Below are 20,651 nucleotides of genomic sequence, written 5' to 3' on the forward strand. Positions count from 1 at the left end.
CTCCTGCTGCTGTGTGCACTCCTGGGGGAGGGGGCATGTGCCCCCCAGATTTGTGCACAGGGTGGAGGTGGGCTGCCACTGTGTGCTGGGCTCTGCATCCTGCTGTCACTGTCCCGAGAGCTACATGATGGCAAGTTGTTGAAAGCCTAATATATATATACCAAAATGGCAGAGCACATCACAAGATCCTGTAGCATTTCTGGTTTTCCAAAGATTCTCAGTGGGGCGGAAAGGTCAGATGAAAGTCAGGGTTCCCTGCAAAAGAACCGTTTTTTCTTTGCATGAAATAAATTCCTATTTACTAAAAGTTCAAGTTTCAAACAGTCGCATAGGAAATAAGTTTTATTCAAGTCTTAAATCACCTTCTGAAAGTAAGAAATAGCAAAATAATTCAGACTGACCTCTTTAGGTGTAGCACAAAAATTCTGTGTTCTTTGCTTCTTTGAAGTTGCAATAAAAATCATCAAAGTGCATAAAAAATTGGAATATTTAGGCTCTGATGTACTGTAACCCCATCTTGCAGCAATTAATGGCACATTAAAGGCTAATTATTTTCCTCAAGTGGAAGCAAGTTTTACATGGTTTTTTAAACAAACCCTCTCATCTTAAACTCATTGGAGATAGTTGCAGAAGAATGGAGTGAAATCACATGTTCAGGGCCTGGCTCAGTTTGCACTACAGTTCTGTGTCAAAAGCAGTATCTAACGCAATTGTTCCAACTATGGCATGGGGACATGACACTTTAGGCAACACATTCTTCACTTCCCCTGATGTAGCATGTGAGCAGGCTATGATGTTCTACAACTACGGGGTCACTTCAGATTCTCAGAGCAGACTGGGCACTACACTTAGCAGACACTTAGAATGAAGAGAAGAGGAGTTATGATCCCCTGCTGGCTTTAGATCTTGGGATTGATGCAAAAGATGTGTCCTGTTTAGGATTTGGTAAGATCCTGTTGTAAACATAATTCATCCATTGTTTCTGAAGATGTAGAGAGCCCTACAAAGTGCCTGCTGGTATCAGACAATTTCTACCATTGGCAAAGAAAAAGCACTTCCCTCCCAAGCCAGAGGTGAGTATGCAATGCAGCGTACCTTTGCCTTGAACCCCTGGGTGTGCAATAACTGGCCAACAGGAAGAGCAGCTGGATTATACTGCATATTGCACTGAGAGCAACTTTTCTTTCTTTTTTTAAAAGCATTTTTACCAGTGTTTTATTTAATAAATCAGCATCAGCTTGACTGACAGAAGTAGCCTGCTGCCAGTTGCCATACCTGCAGAAAACCACCTTTAAAAAAAGGCTTTCAACTAACCTATAACAGCCAGGCACTTCTGGTGCAATATGCAATCCATACAATCACATGGAGAAGGGGCAACAGCAAGGAGAGAAGCTTTGGTAGAGAAGAACAGTCTCTGTCCAGCTTATCACCTGCCTGCCTCAGTGTCCCTCAGTTACTATAACGCATTTCTCTGATCTCCACCATCAAGTGGCAGTTGCTGCTGCATTCCTTTTTCTCAGTCGTGAGCAGGGAGACTTGAGGGTGGAGGTGGGAGAAAATGAGAGCTAGCAGCTTTCTGATCAGGAAAGGCAAGGAGGAAGGGCATTACCTAGCTGAGGTATTCACAGGGTTGTGAGCAGCACGTCCTGTCCCTTCTTGCTGTCCTGAGTATCTCATCCGCTTTTCATTCCAGGCTTAAGCAGCCCTCAGACCATTATTCATGCTGAGAGACCGTACCATCTGTGGGACAAATAGCAGGAGTCTTTTCCTGCCCGTAACTCTAAAGGAGTGGTATGGCTTCTGGTTGGCTTTGATCCTGAGTGTCTTCCTCCTTGTATGTCTCACAAGAGGCAGGAGTGTATGTATGACTGGATTCTCCATTCATGTCCTTCAGCGGATAGTACATATAGTCACCACTTTCTTGTGTCTTCTCTGAGCTGCATTGGAAAACAAGTTTCAGGTATCCTACAGCACTGATCCCAAGAAGCAGAGCTAAGATAGAGGTGATAAAGATCCATGTTCTCCTGCCAAAGGGAAGAAGAGAGACCCAAGCTAAGAAACAGAGCTCTAATACTTCAGTAATATGCAAAGGATTTCACACTTGTCTTTTAGCAGTGGTCTTTGTAGCCTCTCTCTCTCTCTCTGCAATAGATCTCAAGGCAACAGGGGGAAGTTATCAAAGGGAAACACTGCACTTAATGAAAAGCATTATCCTTTCTAAAATGATTGTTGCACTTAAGGCTGCTGCAAACCAGAGGTGTTACATTTTTTGCAACAGAGGAACAGAGAGCACTTGAAGAGGTTTTCTCCTGCTCTCAGCAGCCAGAGCTGTATGGCTATTTTTAGCTCCTGAAATGCTAGGGAGTGAAAGGCTGTAACTGTGCTGGCCTGACAATAGCTGTTTAACCAGCCTTGTCTCTCCTCACCAGTAATACAAAACCAGTGCAATGCTGCAGCCCTACTGAATCCTGTAATTATACAGCCCTATCCTTCCTTGTAGTTAAGCAGCCTGTGAGCTAAAAGGGAAGTGCAACAATACAGGGGCCAAACTGGCAAAAAGTAGGCTGAGCACAGCTAATCCACTGCTGACATTGACCCTTTGGCTCCTTCCAAAGTGTCTATCTCTTTACTCAAGCTTCAAGCAGCTGCTTAAAGAGCTAGTGTATTTGGCAGATATTCCGTTCATTCTCTTCTGAATTGGAAAATTGGAATCTGGACATGGAGGGAGTTAGCTGCCTGGTGCTCTAATGCCAACAATCGGATTAATGTAGCTTTTAACTAAATTTTGTAGTGCATTACAATGGCATGTATAGGGAGTCCTGCTTCAGCTATGTTAGAAGTGAGCAGCTCTTTTTTTGCGATGACAGAGGCTGTTATAACTAGGCTCACAGCTTGAGGTTGGGTTCTTGCTTCATCTTAGTTGCTCCCCCTCCAAGTATATTATTTACAGGCCCAGCTGTGGTTGTGCGTCTGACTGGGCAGGATTGGGAAGCCACCTCAGTACAGAGATCTTCCTGGGGTTTGAGGCTGCTTGCCATGTACACATGACAGCTAAGCTCAAAGAACTTGAGGCTTGTGAACTGGCAGTGACTGCCTTTTTTTCATCCTGTCTGGGAGATCAGAGCTACGACTGCAGTACTGGCTTATAGTTGGTTTGACCCTTGCTTCCACAGAGCAGTTAGGAGCATTAGGTCACAGCCAACCACATCTGCTGCTCTCAGTTTGGGGTCTGCTCTGTCCAGATAGCAAACTGTGAGCCAACTTCATTGCAAAGCTTTATTATGATCAATCTGACAGCTGAGCTGTGACGGTAAGTGCACATGCAAGGCAAGTACCAAAGAGGGAAATTTTCACCCTCCATTGCTGTCCTGCCTCATCATACCACAGGAGGCAAACATGGGCATTGTGCAATGGGTTGGGGACAGGTACCACAAGCGCATTCACATTTATATATAAGCAAACCACCACACTTACTCTGTAAGAAGGGATTTCTCTGCCACTGACATCTGGGAAGCCAGACACTGACCGGCTGGAAGACAAGAGGGCAGATGAAGGAGATAAAATTGGTAAGAAGCTGCCTCACCCTAAATGAGCCTGCCCCAAGAGAAGAGAGAGGCATTCAGTGAAGGGGGTGGCAGCTTGGATCGTGAGCCAACTGAGTTAATAATTGTGCAAGTGAGACAAGGACTGGTTTAAGGATCACATCTGTGCCAGACTAAAGGTAGCATGCCACGTAACAGAAGGAAGGGTGGCCAAACCAGAGCTGAACGTACCTCTGGATAACTGGTCCTGCAGTGTAGATGGATAAGTAATATTGCAGCTGCCAGTCTCCTGGTCACAAGGACACTTATGTTCACACTCACAAGTCTTCTGGCAGTTTGGTCCGTACTGGCCAATGAGGCACTCTGAGAAAATAGTTAAGTCATTACTACGAAATCTGGGGTTTCTACATTCAGTACAACACCATCTAATCCAACCATACAAGTCCCAGTAACCATTCCAGCCAGGTGTCAAGAAACAAAGAGCACCTCTCTTTAGGAAAAGCTTAAAATGGATTTAATTTCTCAAGTGCTGTGTCATTCTCTCATTGAGGTATTTTCATGGTCCTCAGCACCATGACACCTTAATTTAAAAAAGGCTTCTTTTCTCAGCACCCTGTGTAACTGAAGGGGCACTGAGGCACAAAGAGGCCAAAAGGTTGGTTTTTAAAATAATTTTGCTTCATAAAGAAGCAGACGCACCCAATGGCATTTTCAGATGTACCGAGGTACCTAACTTCTGTTTCCAAATCAATGGGAGTTAGGTGCGTGGGACCTAAGAGGTCACACACAAGGACTGTGAGAGAACAGGATCTCAAGTGCTGAGCTGGTGCCCTACTGATTCAACCATCCTGCCCCTCTGCCTTGCTTTCTCTTGCAGCCTTGACAAAGCAGTTTAGAATTCACTATAAAGACAAGAGAGATCAGATCTGTTTAGCATTCCTGTAACAAAACAATACTAAACTACCCCAAAAAATCCTAAACCCAGTGTGGAACTTGTTGTGGCAGCATATTTAGGCAGAGTTCAATAAGACACAACAGCAGTAGTGTTATGCAACATAATATCAAATTACATCTATCAAAGCTACATGCCACGAAAGTACTGAAGGGAGAGAAAGCAAGGTTTCACAGAAGCTTCTTAGTGGTCATCTGCTGCAGCCAGGGTTGTACCATAGGCAGAGCACAGAGCAGGTCCTGAAGTTAAGGTTGTGCATGTATTACTGCCATAGGTATCTAACTGTCAAGGCTTACAGCTTTGGCAGGGTTAGATACCTATGGCAGTAATAGGCAGTACAGCTTTGGCAGAGTTAGAACCTACAGGCTGAAATCTGGCCCATTTGTCTAAGAGCAAGCTTTGTGGGAAAGGAGAACAAAGGTCGTCTATCCAGCAAAAAAGGAAAACTGTCCCATGTTTTAAACAGAACTGTGTAGGCCTGCACACACCTGGCTCTGACCCAGAGTCTACATGTGGCCAGACTGAGCTCTGAAGGTCAAAGAGAACATCCCCTTTTGGCTGAGAATAGAGTCTCAGCACAGGATATATAAAGCCCCTCAGATGCTACATGCTGCTGTTCATTGCAGCCTTCACCTTGCTGACAGAGGGCTCCGCGGTAGCCTGCTGGGCAGGTACAGGATCCGTGCACTGGGTCACACTCTCCACCATTATGACAGAGGCATCTCTGGGCACAGCCATCCCCGTAGAAGCCACTGGCACAAGCTGCAGAGAGAAGTGCAGACGCATCATGGTTTTATTGCTGGTTGCTTAAATTTACTATACAAGAATGCAGAGATGTGCCTCCCCTGATTGGCCAAGAATTACTGACTCATAACACAGCAGCAGCCCAGGTAAGCCAGGCTGCTGCTGAGGGCCTTGCAAAGAGGAAAAAAAACGTGGGCTAGTGTCCTGTGCTAGAGAGGCATACCTTGTCTTGCCAGGGTTTCAATGGGGGAGCAGGGAATGCTAGGGGAGAGGAAGAGAGAGGGGTTTGGCTCTGCCCTTTATGCCTCCACTTGTCACTGAGAAGGAGCAGGTGAGAAGTCTGGACAGTCTGGCTTCTGTACCTGTTTTCTGCCTTCCCATCACTGTCCTTGTGGGCTTGAGGATCTATTCACAATAAGCAAAATCCCTTTCCCCACAGCTGCAGCCTCAGGCAGGCAGCTTACTCCTATAGCAGATCACGCAGTCCCCTCACTGGCTGTTAAGAACAAGACTGATAACAGGCAGGAGTTACCTTCACTGCAGTTGCTGCCTATCCAGCCAGCGTCACAGAGGCATCCAGCTGCATGAGAAGGAACCACAAATCAGGCATCACAAACAGACTGAGAGGCTAGGGGTAGCTTGAGGTTAAGAAGCCAGCACTGGTTGTAAGCTCTAACATGCTTTCATTTGAGATCACCTTGGGTGGGGGGCACACAACCGCAGGGCCTTCCCCAGGATACAAACCCAAGGGAATCCAGAACCCAGGAGCCTCTCAGATGCAAACTCTTGCAGGACAGTGGTCCTCAAACTGCCAACCAGGAAGCCACTTCCATCACACATATCTTCCAGAAGTGACACCTCCTGGGTGCTGCCCATCCAGCATGTTAAGAGAATGATTCTGAATTAACAAGAAAGAAAGTCTACCCCCTAATTCTCTTGCAGTGATCACAGCCAATCTACCTTAGCTTGCAGTGATCACAGCCAATGAAGCTGCCCAGGCAAGAAGGGAGAGCGCATGGGTGCAAGGTAAGGTAACTCAGCACCTGAATCTGGGACAATTCATTAAACCTCCCTATTACACAGTGCTTTTTTCATCAATTCCGAAAACCCTTTGCTAAGGAAGTTGGTATCATGATCCTCAGGGGGAAACTGGCATACTGACCTTCCAGCCAGTCTGGGGCACAGCCAGGATCCAGGTCTGTTGAGACTCATGCACTGGGCTATGTTTCTTCTTCCTAAAGGTAGTCTGTTTTAACCTTCTCTTTACTACTACCTCTTAGAGGGGTGAACAGCTTCCATGAGCCCAGAAGGCAAGGCAAATGGCAAAACACACAGCCTGCACCCACCCACCAGAGTCAGGAAGTAGACCAGGTAAGCTCATTTGTGGCAGATACTATAAAAAACTTTGGCTCCTAGTTGAGAAGCAACTTTCTTTGGGGAAAAGATTGTGACATGAAGAGCTGGAGAGGCTACTTGCATGCAGTCAAGCCCTTGACTTTATAGTTTGGAAAGGACCACAATGTACCTGTACTATTAGACTGCCTGATGACAAAAAGAATAGAGCTCACTGGGAAGTTGTGGGCTTTTAACCACTGAGATTCTGGTGACTCTTAACCAGCAAGGCTCTGCTCAGGTGTTTCATAGAGGCAGGAGTCGCCCATGGAAATGGGTGTTGGTTTGGAGCTGAGGCTTGTACAATATGATGCTTGCTGGGGTCACTTCATCTCTATCTTTGATAATGTGTCAGATGTGACCTATTACTAGAGAGCTACCCAAGTCACAGCAAGACAATGGCTTTTCTGTGGCTCACTTGCAGCATGTAGAGCTGATTTTGAGGGTACTTCCTGGTAGTCCCGCCCCTTGTTGCTTGATTGGTGGAGGGTGCCTTTACTCAGGTATGGCACTACTGCTTTTTTCCCCCACTGCTTGCTCTTGATTGGCAGAGGGTGCCTTCATTAAATCTGTATCACTACAGCTTTTTGCTGTTGATGTTGACTTCACAGGAAATTGTGGCCAATGCTGGTTTACCTGGCAATTGTGGACAATGCTGTTTTTCACAGTTTCAGCAAAATCATGATTTGAGTAGATTTCTACTTATTATTTTTCTATCCCAATGACCAGGCCTGTATCATCAGAAAGAATGCCTAAAACAGCTACCCCTACCTTCCTTATGACAAAATACTAGTGTAACACATTACAATATGCCCATCAGCTATGATGATCTGCCTGAGCAATGATAGCTTACACTCAGTACAGATGCCATGCAGGCTGCAGTTGGAAGGGCCGCAGTCCAAGAGGCTGCAGTTAGGTCCTATCCAGAAGTTTCCAATGCACTGGCACTCTCCCAGGACGCAGCGCCCGTGGCTGTTGCAGTCTGGGGGCTCGCAGGTAGGCTCATGGATGCACATGACAGTTGAGACATCCCGAGGGCAACGCCACATGCCATTGAAGGAACTGAGGACAGAAAACAGTTTCCATGAGGAAGATCAGGAGTGTGAGGGCTCTGTCTTCCAAACTGTGTACAAGGGGCCTAGGAAAACATTTATTTTAATCATGTTTAATAACTTTATCTTTCATTTAGTCCCTCTCATTAGTTGGTAGCCACTAAACATATTGATTTTCAATTAAATACAATCCTTGCACGAACCTATTTTGTATTATTCAGGAGGACATGCTCTACCTATACATAGTTATAAATAACCATACAGTTAAACATGCATTTTTTTAACTCCTAATTTTAGTCAACCAACACTTGGGCAGACCTAGGAGTCAATTAAATATACAAAGCCAGTGCTGTAAAATCATTATAAGAGGATATTAATTGCACTGGATTTTTTTTCTATGTAAGGTTTTTATCAAAATGTTTAATGCAAACCTGGAGTATTTTCTTCAATAAGTGAATAAAACTGATTGCTCTAGACCACGACCACGTCCTTCTAAACTTCAGAACTCCGAGATAGTTTTTGTTATCCGACTTGTACCTTAGTTTTATTTGTAGAATGCAAAAGGTTACCATCCTTTCTGGCTTCTCGACTGCCAGATGCACCACTCTACATGAATCGTAGGGCTGTGCAAAGCTTTGAGTGCTGATTTGATTCAGAGGAGATTCAGCCTGATTTGGTGGCCAAATCTCCAAATCCAAATTGAATCAGGGAACCAATTAAAAGGTCTGAATTGATTCAAAGCTCTCTGAATCAACCTGGAAAAGATTCGGAGAGCTTCAGCAATTTGGGCAGTCCCCGCCGAATGCAGCAGGAAACTGGACCTGGACTCCAAGATGGTAAGTAGGGGGCGGGGGAGAGGGGACTGGAGGAGGGTCAAGGGGACCATGGGGGGACCTCTGCCAGGCCCCATTCCCTGCCTACTCCCCCAGCCCTCCCAACACGTCTGTTCCCCCAGCCCCGCAATGGCTGCCCCACCTGGCCCAGCTCCCAGTGCTTTAAAAAAAAGCCCCCACTCACCAGCTGCTGCCCAGCGGGGGGGTGATCCCTGCTGCCCCCCACTGCCCCACACTGCATGGGGGCTCTGTCACGAGCCCCCCAACCCCTGTTTGTTCTCCCAGCCCCCCCCCCATAGCTACCCCACCCACCCCAGCTCTGGCCCTTTAACAACCCCTCCCCCACCCCCAAATCCCAGACTTTCTGGTTCCTGCAGTGGCCTCAGGGCTTCGGGGGGCTTGTGCAGAGCCCCCCACATGGCATGGGGCAGTGGGGATTGCTCCCCACTGCCAGGCAGGAGCCAGTGAGGCCGAGCTGTTTTTTGGGGGGGTTTTTAAAGGGCCGGAGCTGGGACGGGTAGGCCAGCCATGGAGGCAGCTGGGAGAGCGAGCAGGAGTCAGGGGGCTCCTGAAGAGCCTCCCAGGCAGCATGGGGCAGCGGGGGGCAGCAGGGATCGTCGTCGTCGCCCCCCACCTCCAGCCTGGCAGCAGCAGCTGAGTCAGGGCTTTTTTTTTTCAAAGAGTAGGGAACTGGGGCAGGCGAGGAACGGGGCCTGTGTGATTCAGAGATTCGGCTGATTTGGTAGCAGCCAAATTTCCAAATCAAATTCGACCAAATTGATTCGGAACAGTGATTCGAATCACTGAATAGTATCACTGTCTCCCAAATTGGCCGAATCTGAATCTGAAGTGTATACTAGTCACTTTGCACGGGCCTACTACCCAGTCAACCAACAGAGCTAGGAGAATGAATTGAAACCTCCATGAAAAATTTTTGCACCTACAAAAAAGGCTGCTGCTGTCAAAACCTCATTCAGCACTAAAGCAAACTGGTTCCATGTATGGCCAATGGCCAATGATTTCATTAGGTCAGGGGTTTGACTTTTAAAAAATTAGCAGCAAAATCCAAACTTGTTTGAATATGTTTGTTTGTACTATTCTGAGTGACTTCAGTACTATTATAATAAGGGGAGGCTTTAAATCATGCTGTCATAATTTCTAATCTCAAAAATGAGTGTTTATTCTCCACTGTTAAATTTCTTGTTGATCCCTTCTGGCCTTATGAAGGGTGGGGGGATGAGGACACAAAAGCTGTGTAGAGACTAGAAGAAACTAAACGAAAATGTGGATAAGCCTCTGATGTCTCTTGTAACTTGAAGAGTATCATGTCTGAGTCTTGCATCGGCCTTGTTCAATAGTAACCTGAGGCAGCTAGGTTTAATACCAGATTGCTGAGCAGATGGGGAGGTCTCCAAGAGATACGCTGTATAACTTGGCACTCAGCTTACCTGCTTTGGAAAGAGCAAGAAGGTGGGAGCCCCCACCAGGATTCAAAGCCATGTTACTTGGCAGTCTAGCTACTGCATGCTTGACATCAGTTCTGGTATCTTATACCTAAACAGCAAGGTACTTCTGTGCAGTCTCTGCACAGTTCTCAAGAGTTCTCAAGTCCAAAAGTGATGCTGACCCTGCATTAGTATACACAGATGCTAGGGATCAGATTCATCTCTGCTAAGCAGATGGAAACCCTAGGAAACCAAATCTGGTCATGCTAGGATTTAATTTGGCCCCAACTCCCCAGAATTATTCCCACAAAGCTCTTGCCTAGCCAGATGAGAGCTCCTTGGGCACCGAACTGGGAATCTGAGGTATCCTTGCCATCTTCTGTCACCTGGCACTTACCAGTGATCCGAAGGGTAACTCGCAAGGGTTCCATTCAGGACCAGTGTGGCGGAGCCTCCACCGTCCAGATTGACAGCATTGATGACGCCCTGCTGCTTTAGGAAGTCTGCCATTTCCCAGAGACTGAGGCTACAGAAACAAAGCAGACTAGTGTCCAAGGAAGCAGGGGCCAATTCCGTAGCACCACTGTGGGTGCTCTGAGAACAGGAGGAGGGAGGGAAGAAAAGGGATGGAGTTCTCAAGCTGGATTTGTGAAACACCTCAGTTAGTTTCAACTTAGTCACCTTCTGAATCAGGGCTGTCTGATTGGCAGCCCATAGCATGCATGGGGCCTGCAATGGGTTAATTTGCAGCCTCTAGGCACTCATCCAGCTGCCACTTCCCTTACTGTTTTGGCTGCAACAGTAGCCAGGGCCTATGGGCTCCCCCTCTCTCCTCCAGCTGCCACTTCCTGCCCTGACCCCAGGGGATGGGCCATGTGGTACAGTGTAGGAAGTTGAGGGTGAGTTAGGGCTGTACACAAGAGATGCTATGTCGTTGTAGTTCGTCGCTATGGCAAACCAGTGTTGGTGGGCTCAAACCATGATGCCAACACTACAGCACTAGCGATGAGCTACCTCATTGTAGTGCGTTGCTACAGTGACACAGCTGCTAAAAATAATCGTGCACTGCTGGGACAGTGCAGTAATGGCTGTTACTGCACTGTCATTTAGTACTTCCTAAAGCAAGTACCGTGCTGTGGGGAGCATGTGTAGATGCGCGCCCAGTGGGGCAGGAATTCAGGCCATGCAGGGCATTGGGGGCGCCCATGACAGTGTGAACTGTAGCAAGGGGGAGGGAGGGAATCGCACCTGCATAATGGGCACAAGTGGTGGCAGGTGGCCCATATGGTGCTTGTGGATTCAGCAGCTCCTAGCAATGCCAAATGTACAGAAACCAAGCATCTATACTCAGATTTTTTTTTTGCACTGCTTTAGCTATGCCAGTGGAAACATCCAGTTTAGGAATCCGGCACTACGGAAAACTGCACTGAGGCCTCCTGATACAGATTTGTTCTTATGTATGGAATGAACACCAGGGGCTTGCACCTGCCTTGGCTCTTGGATACTGACAGCCCATATCCATTCTGCATATCAGAATAATTTTAAAAACCTCAGTCCACCCAGATCGGGCCTCTGCCTGAAAGCTGTGGTGAGCAGCAGAATGCAGCTTGCTTGTGTCTCTCACAGGCAAAAGATATCCTTAATTATAGTAGAGGTAATTGTGGTAGGGAGGGAGCCTGTAATTGTGGTACAGCAGGGGGCCTGAAACTAACCTCTTTCATCAATTAATTCTATTTCAAGTTGACAGCACTCCCTTAATTTTCAATAATACATAGAAGGGCCAAACTCCCACCTTGTGCTAAGCCTGAGAGTGCTACCATGGCTGAGTTAAGCAGAAATGTTAAACACTTTTTGGTTTTTTCATCCCAAAGTCTTGAATTAATAGTCTGGGACAAAAGCTTGCATCTCCTCTCTGGCTTCCAGGACAAATCAAGTTTAAATTGTGTTTCTGATGCATCTAGTTTGAACCGTTTCCATGTGTTACTGTTGGAATGACCTTTGGTCAAAAATAGGCCCAATCTACTCCCATTGAAAGTAACAGCATTACCAGCAGTGACCCAAATCCCAACAACTTCCAGGGTGCAAGATCAAGCCTTTTAAATACACTGGTACATGCCCCGGGAGTTTGTTCAAGGAGTGCATGGCCTTACCCTCTGGCATCAGTCTGTCCATCCACGTGAACCAAGATCAGCTGCCCCTGACTGTCATGCCCCACAGCTGTCCTGGCAGATATCACATTGATAAACTTGTCAAAGTTGCCTGTGGGAGACAGCACACAACATCCAAACCAGGTGCTTGAAGAAGTCAGACTTAATCTAGAAAATAACTCTCTCTATAAGAGACTGACCAGCAAGCTGCACAGGAACCTTCCCCTTCCCACCTCACATAGATCAGACTTCAAGCACTGAACCAAAAGCAAGCAAGTGCAGTGCAGTCTTAGTCTACTTGCTGGTCTGTGAGCAGGAGGCTGTAGCTTTGAATCGCTACCTGTGGTCTGAGTCTCATCGCACTCTGCTGTCTTGCTTTGATTGATGTACACCTCTCCGTTTCTCAAGAGCCAGACCACCCCGCTCACCAGCTGCATGAATGGATTCACTGGGTCCAAGACATCCTCCTCAGAAAGGTAACTAGAAGAGAGAACAAGGAGGTTGCACAGCACTTTGACAAAGCGTGTTACCCTTGTTTGCAGGGAGTAGTAGATATGCTGGAGGGTAAGGCTAAGATTCAGAGACCTTGACAACTTAGAGGATTGGACCAAAAGAAACTACATAACATTTAATAAGGACAAGTGCAAACTCCTATACTTAGGACAGAACAATCCCATGCAGTGGTACAGGCTGGGGGCTGACTGGCTAAGCAGTAACTGCAGAAAAGGACCTGGGGGTACAGTGGACAACGGGCTAAGTGTGTCCTTGTTGCAAAGAAGGCTAAATAGCATGTTGGGCTGTATTAGTAGGAGCACTGCCACCAGATTGAGGGAAGTGATCAGTCTTTTCTATTCAGCACCAGTGAGGCCACATGTGAAGTACTGTGTCCAGTTTTGGGGCCCCCACTACAGAAAGGATGTGGACAGATTAGAGAGAGTCCAGCAGAGGGCAACAAGAATGGTTCAGGGGCTGAGGCACATGACTTATGAGGAGACGTGGAAGGAACTGGGCATATTTAGTCTGTAGAGAAGGCCGAGGGGGCACTTGACAGCAGCTTTCAGCTACCTGAAGCAGGGTTCAAAAGAGGATGGAGCTAGACTGTTGTTAGTGGTGGCAGATCACAGAACAAGGAGCAATGGTCTCAAGTTGAAGTAAGGGAAGTTTAGGTTAGATATTAGGAAAAACTCTCACAAGGAGGGTAGTAAAGCACTGTAACAGGTTACCCAGAGAGGTTGTGGAACCTCCTTGGGGGTTTTTAAGACCTTGGCTAAGATGATCTAATTGGGGGTGGTCCTGCTTTGAGCAGTTGGCTGGACTAAATGACTTCCTGAGGTCCCTTTGAAACCTAATGTTCTGTGATTCTCTACCCATTAGCGATGCCAGACTAATGCTTTGCCTATATTAGGAAGTCTGTGTTACTTCTGCTGGCAGAGTTCAGAAGTAGGGGTGGCTGAATTGGTGCTGACAGCAGCTTGACCACATGCATGCACACTAGACCAAGCTACTTCCTGCACCACTTCAGAAGCCAAGAGCGGAACCCTGTTCACAGCTGATATCTATGTTTCTGTGGCTAACACCCAAGTCACTGCTGGCACACAGTGACTCCACAGTGCCAATTGCTAGGGATGGGTGATAAGAAACATATTTTGTTTCTCCTTGAGGATAAGGGTTGATCTTCCCTTCTGCAAATCTAAGCTGCATTCCAGTGGGTGTGGGGCTTGCCTTAGGCTTTGTGGGTAATTTTTGTTCATAACTACACCCTGAAAGGATTACAACCTCTTCCTGAAGCACTTCAGGCCTGAGGACTCTGCTTTCCCTGCACAGCTTACGGCCAAGTTCAGCAAGTCAATTCAAGTGTAGCAGTCCATCAGGCCAGCGTAGTTAAGATGCATCAGATTTGGTGGCCATCAGCACAGAAAGGAGTGAGGTGGGCAGCATCCTGGCATGAGATGGCTGCTCAACTTGTGGCTCTTGGGCTGCATGAAGCCCATAAAGGAATAATCTACAGGCCCCAGGCTCCCACTTTGCCACTATCCTTCCCCCCCCCTGCACCGCCCAGCAGCTGGGTGTTCTGGGATCCTTCTCCCTTGTCCAGCTTTCACTTCTTGTCCCAAAGGATGGAAGTGTCGTATAGCACACAGGGCCAGGGAGGCCAGTAGCTTAGAGTGTCCTTGTGGTGCAATAGGGGGTCATGGCTAGGATTACCATACGTCCGTGTTTTCCCAGACATGTCCTGTTTTTTGGACCCTTGTGCTGCATCCAGGTGGGTTTTTAAAATAAGAACAAATGTCCAGGTTTTCTGTGAGGGGCAACAAAATGGGCAGGGGCAGGGCACCCGCATGTCACTACCCCCCCCCCCCCCCCCCCCCCCCCCCCAGTGATAGTTGTCCTCTTCTTTGGACCTGGAAATATGGTAACCTTGTACTGTGTTGATATGTCCTGTGCATCTTGCAACCCCTGCCCACTTAAAAGTTGGACAGACCTGTTCTAATTGTCCCATTGCCAACTTAAATTGTAGGTCCATGAATGAAGACTATAATGTAGGGGTTAGGAACTCTGCTTTTCTGGCACTTATACTAAAATAAGCTACCAGCATAGATATAAGTAAACTGCAAAAAAACCCCAGAAGGTGGCTAAAGTGGGAAGCTGGAAGTGGAGCAAACAGTAGAACAGGTTAGTTTCAGTAGGCACAGCTTTTCAGCCACAGAAGGTGACAGTCTTAGCCATACATTTTTTTAGCAGTCCCCTTTGGGACTAAGCTCAGAAACAGTGGTGAATGGCTCCCAGAAGGAAACATTTCCACTGTCCTGTGCACAGGGGCTGTGGTTGTGGATCCTTGAAACAAACTCTCAGTAAAGAGTCTGGTTAGGTCTGTGTGAAACTGGAGCTGCTTAAGGGTGTGGTGCTGTGCCAAAGGAGGGGGGAGGAGAGCACTGATGGAGCTTGCTTTCCAGCCAGGCTATTCAGCTTCTACATCTCCCCATCCTGCCCTGAGGCATTGCATGGCTTGGCAAGCAACTCAGACATCAGAGTTCTTGTCAGCCAGCTTCTGGGTTGCCTTTCTGTCCCCCCACCCACCCCTGAGCTGTTCAGACGCATTTTAGGAGGTGTAGGCCAAGTGACCTGTTATTTTTTCTCCTCCCTCGCTTACTGAGAGTGACAGTGGCCTTGAGGGTGAGAATCTGGTTTGCTCAGATGCTTCATGAGATATGGTGCAAGTAGGTAGAGGGTGTTTGTAAACCTGCAGACAGGGCTGTGTTGGCAAATGTGCTGATGAGCTGTGTGGGAAGGTGAAGGGGAGCCCCACAAGATGAGCAGTGCTACGATTCACCAGAAGAGCTGAGCTCAATTTCAACCTGGCTGTGTGGGCAGATCTACCAGAACATGGTAAGTCGCCTTCTAATGTTAGAATCATAACTGAGTACAGGCAGTCCTCGACTTACAACACTTCAAGTTACAATGTTTCACACTTACAATATTTATAAATAGACACCCTGTTTCAACTTTCTGACATCAGTTTCAAGTTTACAACGCTTGATCTGATGCAACGCCATGCCAGCGAACAAGTTTGCAGCATTGCCCATCTCCCTGGAGAACATCTGTCCAAACTTCCTTGGACATTTTCTTTAAGAAAGCAGACAAGACTCCAGAAAAACCTGCAACTAAGACTCCTGAAAAGACTTCAGCCAAGAGTCTTTCAAAAAGTCCAAAATCACCTCAAAGAAGTCCTTCCAAACCAATATGATCGCTATTTACAATATATTAATACATTAATGTAGCTATATTACTCATCTATAATTGATCGAGTAAAAAATTCTGGGGTATTGTTGGTGAAAATAGGGTATTGGGCCTTGGTTCAGGAACCAATCCCCCATTTATAACATTGTTTCTTATGAGAAAATTGGTTCCGAGTTATATTTCAACTTAAGACGCGGTTTTCAGGAACCAATTGTGTCATAAGTCCAAGTGCCTGACTCAAGTGGACATGCAGGTTCACAGGGAAATGGAAGGAGGTCTGCCCTGAGGGGTCAGTGTGTCTGAAGTTTAACACCCCTGGCACCTTATCTTTTTTCTATGCATTTGCCTGGCTTTTGGAAAGAGATTCATTGTGGATACAATGCTAAGGTCTATACCAGAGAAAAATGCTGTAAATACCTTTTGCATTGATCAAATGCAGTAGGTTATACTGGAAAAGTCCCTGAGAAATCTCTTATGCCCTACTATGCCTTGAAATGAGCATAGAGGACTGTGAATGGTGTACTGAAACACACTTGATAAAATGCTAAATTACTAGCTTGTACAGCACTCACACTAACAGGCATGATGAAGTGCCCGTGTTGGTGACATAACCAGGCTGGCCCAATGTGCCACTTAGGTCAGAGGCCCATTCAAGACTTATTTCATAGATGTAGGAAGTGGAGGGCCTGCAAGAGGCGGCAGGGGGCAGGGGACAGACGGAGACAGGACGGCCAGACAGTAAAGCTGTGGAACAAACTACCTTTGCTGGAGGTTTTCACTGGAGGCCTGGATAAGCATTGGGCAGTGATGACTCGGGCGTATTATTCTTTCACTCATGCCGTGGTTGGACCAGACGATTCCTGATGTCCCTTGCAACCCTGTGATGCTATGACTGTGTGGGGGGGAGGGAGATGTTTGGAACTAACTGAACCCCTGTTGTGGTTCTTGAATCAGGTCCTGTTGGAGACGTGCATATCTGTGTTTGCTGGGTGAAAGGAAGGAGAAGAGGGAAGTGTTGCTAAGGCAAGAGGAGAACGTGGATGACCAGAGTATGGCATAATGACATGTGGAATGGAGAGAAGGATCTGTGACTTGCACTAACCTTGTATTGTGTGGCACAGGGAGCACAGATCGACTCAAGATTTGGGAAGACCATTCTATTATTATCTTGACTCTATCTTCATGGCAAATGAGATGCATTGTGTGCAAGGAACAGCACCAGTCTAACTCTTTATGAAGAACTGTTTAATATGAAGCTTCAAGTCCTTCACTGACAAAGACTAACCAAGTCTCACAAGGGTCCACAGAGGTCACTTATCACCAGACTAAAGATGGGGAACTGAGTGAATGCATTCCCCCTGCCTTACCAAAATGCTCAGTAAATTAAGGGCCTGACTTTCAAAGGAGCTGAACACTTAAGACTGCAGTTGTAGTTAATGGAATCTGTGGCTAGGCAACAACTCCTGAAGTTCAGGCCTTACGTGAATTGCCCAAGATGACCCAGGGAGTCCAGAACTGACAAGCGTGATTAATGTTGCTTGCTCAGTAAGCTCTTACTGCCACCCTTCCTTCCAAGAGGAAGAGAGAAGAATATCAGAGACTGAGCCAACAGGTCCACCCTATTATTACAGTGAGGAACTCTAATACCTGAAATTACCATGGAAGAGTGCAGAAGTGAACTCCTAGGAGAACTCTTCTGCCACAGTATTACTGTTGGCTCTTTTGGGAAAAGACACTTCTTCAGGACAGCTGCCTACAGTCTTACCCGAATACCATGGTGCCATCCTTTCTGATGCCAAACTGTGCATTCTGCAAGCCTCCAGCATTCTTCACCAGCCTCCCATCACTCACAACATTCCCGAGGCATTCCCCAGTGTCCATATTGAAGTAGCCACCATTCTGAGCCACGAGACACTGGCCATGCCTTGCAGTCTTTTCCACAGTGGCCCTCCATCTGGTACTGCAACCTCCTACACCACCGGGCTCTAACACAGAGAAAGTTCTCAGGGGATTCCTCACAAAAGTGAAGTGGCCATAGACCTTCCTTTGCTTCTTGTCCTTTGGAGGGATGTCAGAAACAAACATTCTTGTGGTAGCCACTGGCAGTCCTGTACTTCTGTCGCTGGGCCAGGCTTCATGCGTTACATTGCCATGCACAACACCTTGACAGTCTCTGACATGCCTGTGAGGGTGCCGTGGGCCATGCTGGGAAGGAGGATATGGTAGCAGCAAGTCATCATTTAATGAAATCCTGAAAGAACAGATTGGTGAGATTTTTGTTGAAGCAAGTCCTCCTTCAGTCAGCCATCAGCATGTCCAAGGTTCTTGCATCACCCCCCCGTCAATGGCTGACTAGCTGAGCACCTCTCAGTCTTCTTATGTTTATCTGCACAAAGCCCTGCAAAGGCATGTGCAATCCATTTATGCCACCCCTACTAAAATAAGGCACAGAGGGATAAAGATGTAATGTCTGTACACGAGTGGTGCTTCTTATGTCAGCATGGTTAATGTGACAATGGCCCCACTCAACACAGTCGCATCCATACCAGTATAAAAGTGCTTTGCCATATTTTGCTTCAGCAAAGCAAAACAAGTTACACTGGCATAAAGTGCTTTCTACCAATACATTCATCTCTAGCCTAGGGCAAGACTACCTAGGGGTGGGTAAATGCACATGTGTTTTAGTTGGCAGCCGTTGGTACAATGTGAATTTATCTAAAAACTTGTCCCAAAACATTAGTGACAAGATCTGTATTAGATGAAGTGGGGGAAAACCAAAATCATGTGAGCAAAGATTAGGAAAGCCCAGGATCAAAGGGTTTGCTGGACTGCTGAAGTGTTGCTGTCATGCTACCGTCTTTACAGCCCCTACAGTCCGCATGCCCCGACAGCCTGGATGAGACACCACAGATCCACCTCAATGTGAGCGATCAGGTCTTCTAACATCTAAACTAGCCTTCCCCTTAAAGACAAAAAAGCAATATCTGCCACACAGCTCCTCTCTCCTGGGGCTAACATATGTGAGTTCAAGGACAATTATGTTAAGAAGACAAATCAGGAGGGGCTGCAGAACAGGAACACGTAAATACGAGTCCTTGAGAGAACTTTTGCCTCAAGGAAACCCCAGTCAAGGCAGCAGCCAATAGTCAGAGATGGACAGAAGAGTTGTACCAGGAGCTCCCTCCCGCTCACTACGAAGCAGCACAACTCTGCCCTGCTGCAAGGCTGGGCGGCTCAGGCGGTGCGACGGGTGAGACAAGGACGAGGCTGGCTGCTCCTGACAAGCGGGGGGGAGGGGCGCTCAGCCTCCTCGCGGCCTGCTCTTCTGCGCCGCCGCCGCCCCGCCCCGCCTCGCGCGCCTCGTGGCCGCCAGGCCGCCCTGACCGGAGCCTGGCGGGCGGCGGAGCCCGGGCAGCGGGACCATGCTCGGAGGCGGAGCAGGCACCTCTGAGTGAGGCGGGGCAAGGCCCCAGCACAGCGGGGGGCACATGCGGGGGCGCAGACTCACCCGTGCTCCGAGCTGCTGCTGCCGCCGCCGCCGCCGCCGAGCACCACCTGGATGCCGCCGAGCACCGCCAGGGCCGCCGCCAGCGCTCCCCGCCCGCCGGCCCAGGCCGCCCCTCTGGAGGCCGCCATGTTGGACCGGCGCCGGTCACGTGGCAGTCGGTCACGTGACCGCCGCGGCGGGGCTGCTGCCTGCCGGCCGGGTTCCGGTGCCGCCTTTCCCCGCGCGGGGGCTGGCGCTGAGGGCGGCGGCGCGGGGCCTGCGCCAGCGGTTGTGACGCTGCGCTGTGGCCGCGGCCGTGTGCAGGGGGGGGCTGCGCCCTTCTCTGCTGCCGGCAGGTGCAGACGCGCTCCTGTGGCCGCCTTCCCTTGCGCCGGGCGCTGGGGCAGCGGTTGCCGCGGGCCTGCTGCCACAGCTCGGCTGGGAAGGGAGATGGCTCATGCAGCCGGGCAGGGGGAAGCGGCGACCAGGGCCTAGAGGAGAGGGACGCAGATGCCTGCCACAGCCAAGGTGCTGCTTGCACCAGCTCTGTCCTTGTTAGGATGTTGCCTCTGCTGTGGGGCTGGGTGAAACACTGTACTTAACACTTTGGAGGAAGTGCATCCCTGTATCGCATGCAAACCCTTCCCTGTGTACCTGGCTGCACTTCTGGAGTAATGGCATCGGCTCCAGGACGGCACCCCGCCAGTCTCTGGACCGTCCTAACAGTCATTTGCTTAGTTTTCAGATCATACGCTGAAAGTGAGATATAATGAAATTTTAAAGCCAATCCCTTTTCTATTTAGGTAGATTGGCAATGGCCTTAACTTACTATTGGAATATATGCATTTGTAAATCATTGCAACTGGGCCAGATCCAGCGGAGGGGATTTAAGGTTTATTTTAATAGCGGGGGAGGTGGGTAAAGAACAGTATTGAAAGTTGCACAGTTAGGAACAAAATATTTATTAGTGGAGAAGTGCTGCGTGGTGGTTCAGACCCTGGATAGGGAGGTTAAAGGTTGGACCTAATTCCCAGCTCTATCACATACTTCTTTCCTACAGACAAGTCACTTAAATCTCGCTGTGCCAGCTTCCCAAACCATAAAGTAAAATAGCACTTCCCGATCTTGCTGCATGACTATCTGGACAACATTTGTACACCAGGAAGGCATTTGTATGTTATATATGAGAATGTCGAACTCTACACCTAGATACTGAATCATCTTGGAGGCAAACAAAATTTAACCGACTACTTTAAACAATGAGGATTGGGATCTCCTTTAGCTTTAAAATCTGCAGAAGATTACAATGTCCCTGAGGA

The 20,651-nt window shown here is 48.0% G+C and overlaps 1 protein-coding gene across 1 annotated transcript; it reads right to left on the reverse strand.

Annotated features, from left to right (window-relative positions):
• Positions 1-327: 327 nt before the first annotated feature.
• Positions 328-19,506, reverse strand: NAGPA (N-acetylglucosamine-1-phosphodiester alpha-N-acetylglucosaminidase). Its single transcript, XM_006278066.4, has 11 exons — positions 19,354-19,506; positions 17,611-18,096; positions 12,448-12,587; positions 12,111-12,219; positions 10,358-10,486; positions 7,484-7,692; positions 5,771-5,818; positions 5,128-5,256; positions 3,774-3,905; positions 3,475-3,529; positions 328-2,024 (listed from the first exon to the last, which is right to left on the reverse strand). Exons 1-11 carry the CDS (start codon positions 19,479-19,481, stop codon positions 1,781-1,783), a joined length of 1,809 nt encoding a protein of 602 aa, XP_006278128.2. The 5' UTR covers positions 19,482-19,506; the 3' UTR covers positions 328-1,780.
• Between the last annotated feature and the right edge of the window lie 1,145 nt (positions 19,507-20,651).

Source organism: Alligator mississippiensis, chromosome 13 (genome assembly GCF_030867095.1).
Source record: "Alligator mississippiensis isolate rAllMis1 chromosome 13, rAllMis1, whole genome shotgun sequence".
Classification (NCBI taxonomy): domain Eukaryota; kingdom Metazoa; phylum Chordata; order Crocodylia; family Alligatoridae; genus Alligator; species Alligator mississippiensis.

Coding starts and splice junctions, on each gene's coding strand:
- NAGPA (XM_006278066.4), bottom strand. CDS start 19,481: ATGGCGGCCTCCAGAGGGGCGGCCTGGGCCGGCGGGCGGGGAGCGCTG. Junction 10,487..12,110: donor GGACAGACTGATGCCAGAGG/GTAAGGCCATGC, acceptor TTGTTTCTGTAG/CCTCAGTCTCTGGGAAATGG. Junction 5,257..5,770: donor AGGCAGCAACTGCAGTGAAG/GTAACTCCTGCC, acceptor TTCTCTCTGCAG/CTTGTGCCAGTGGCTTCTAC.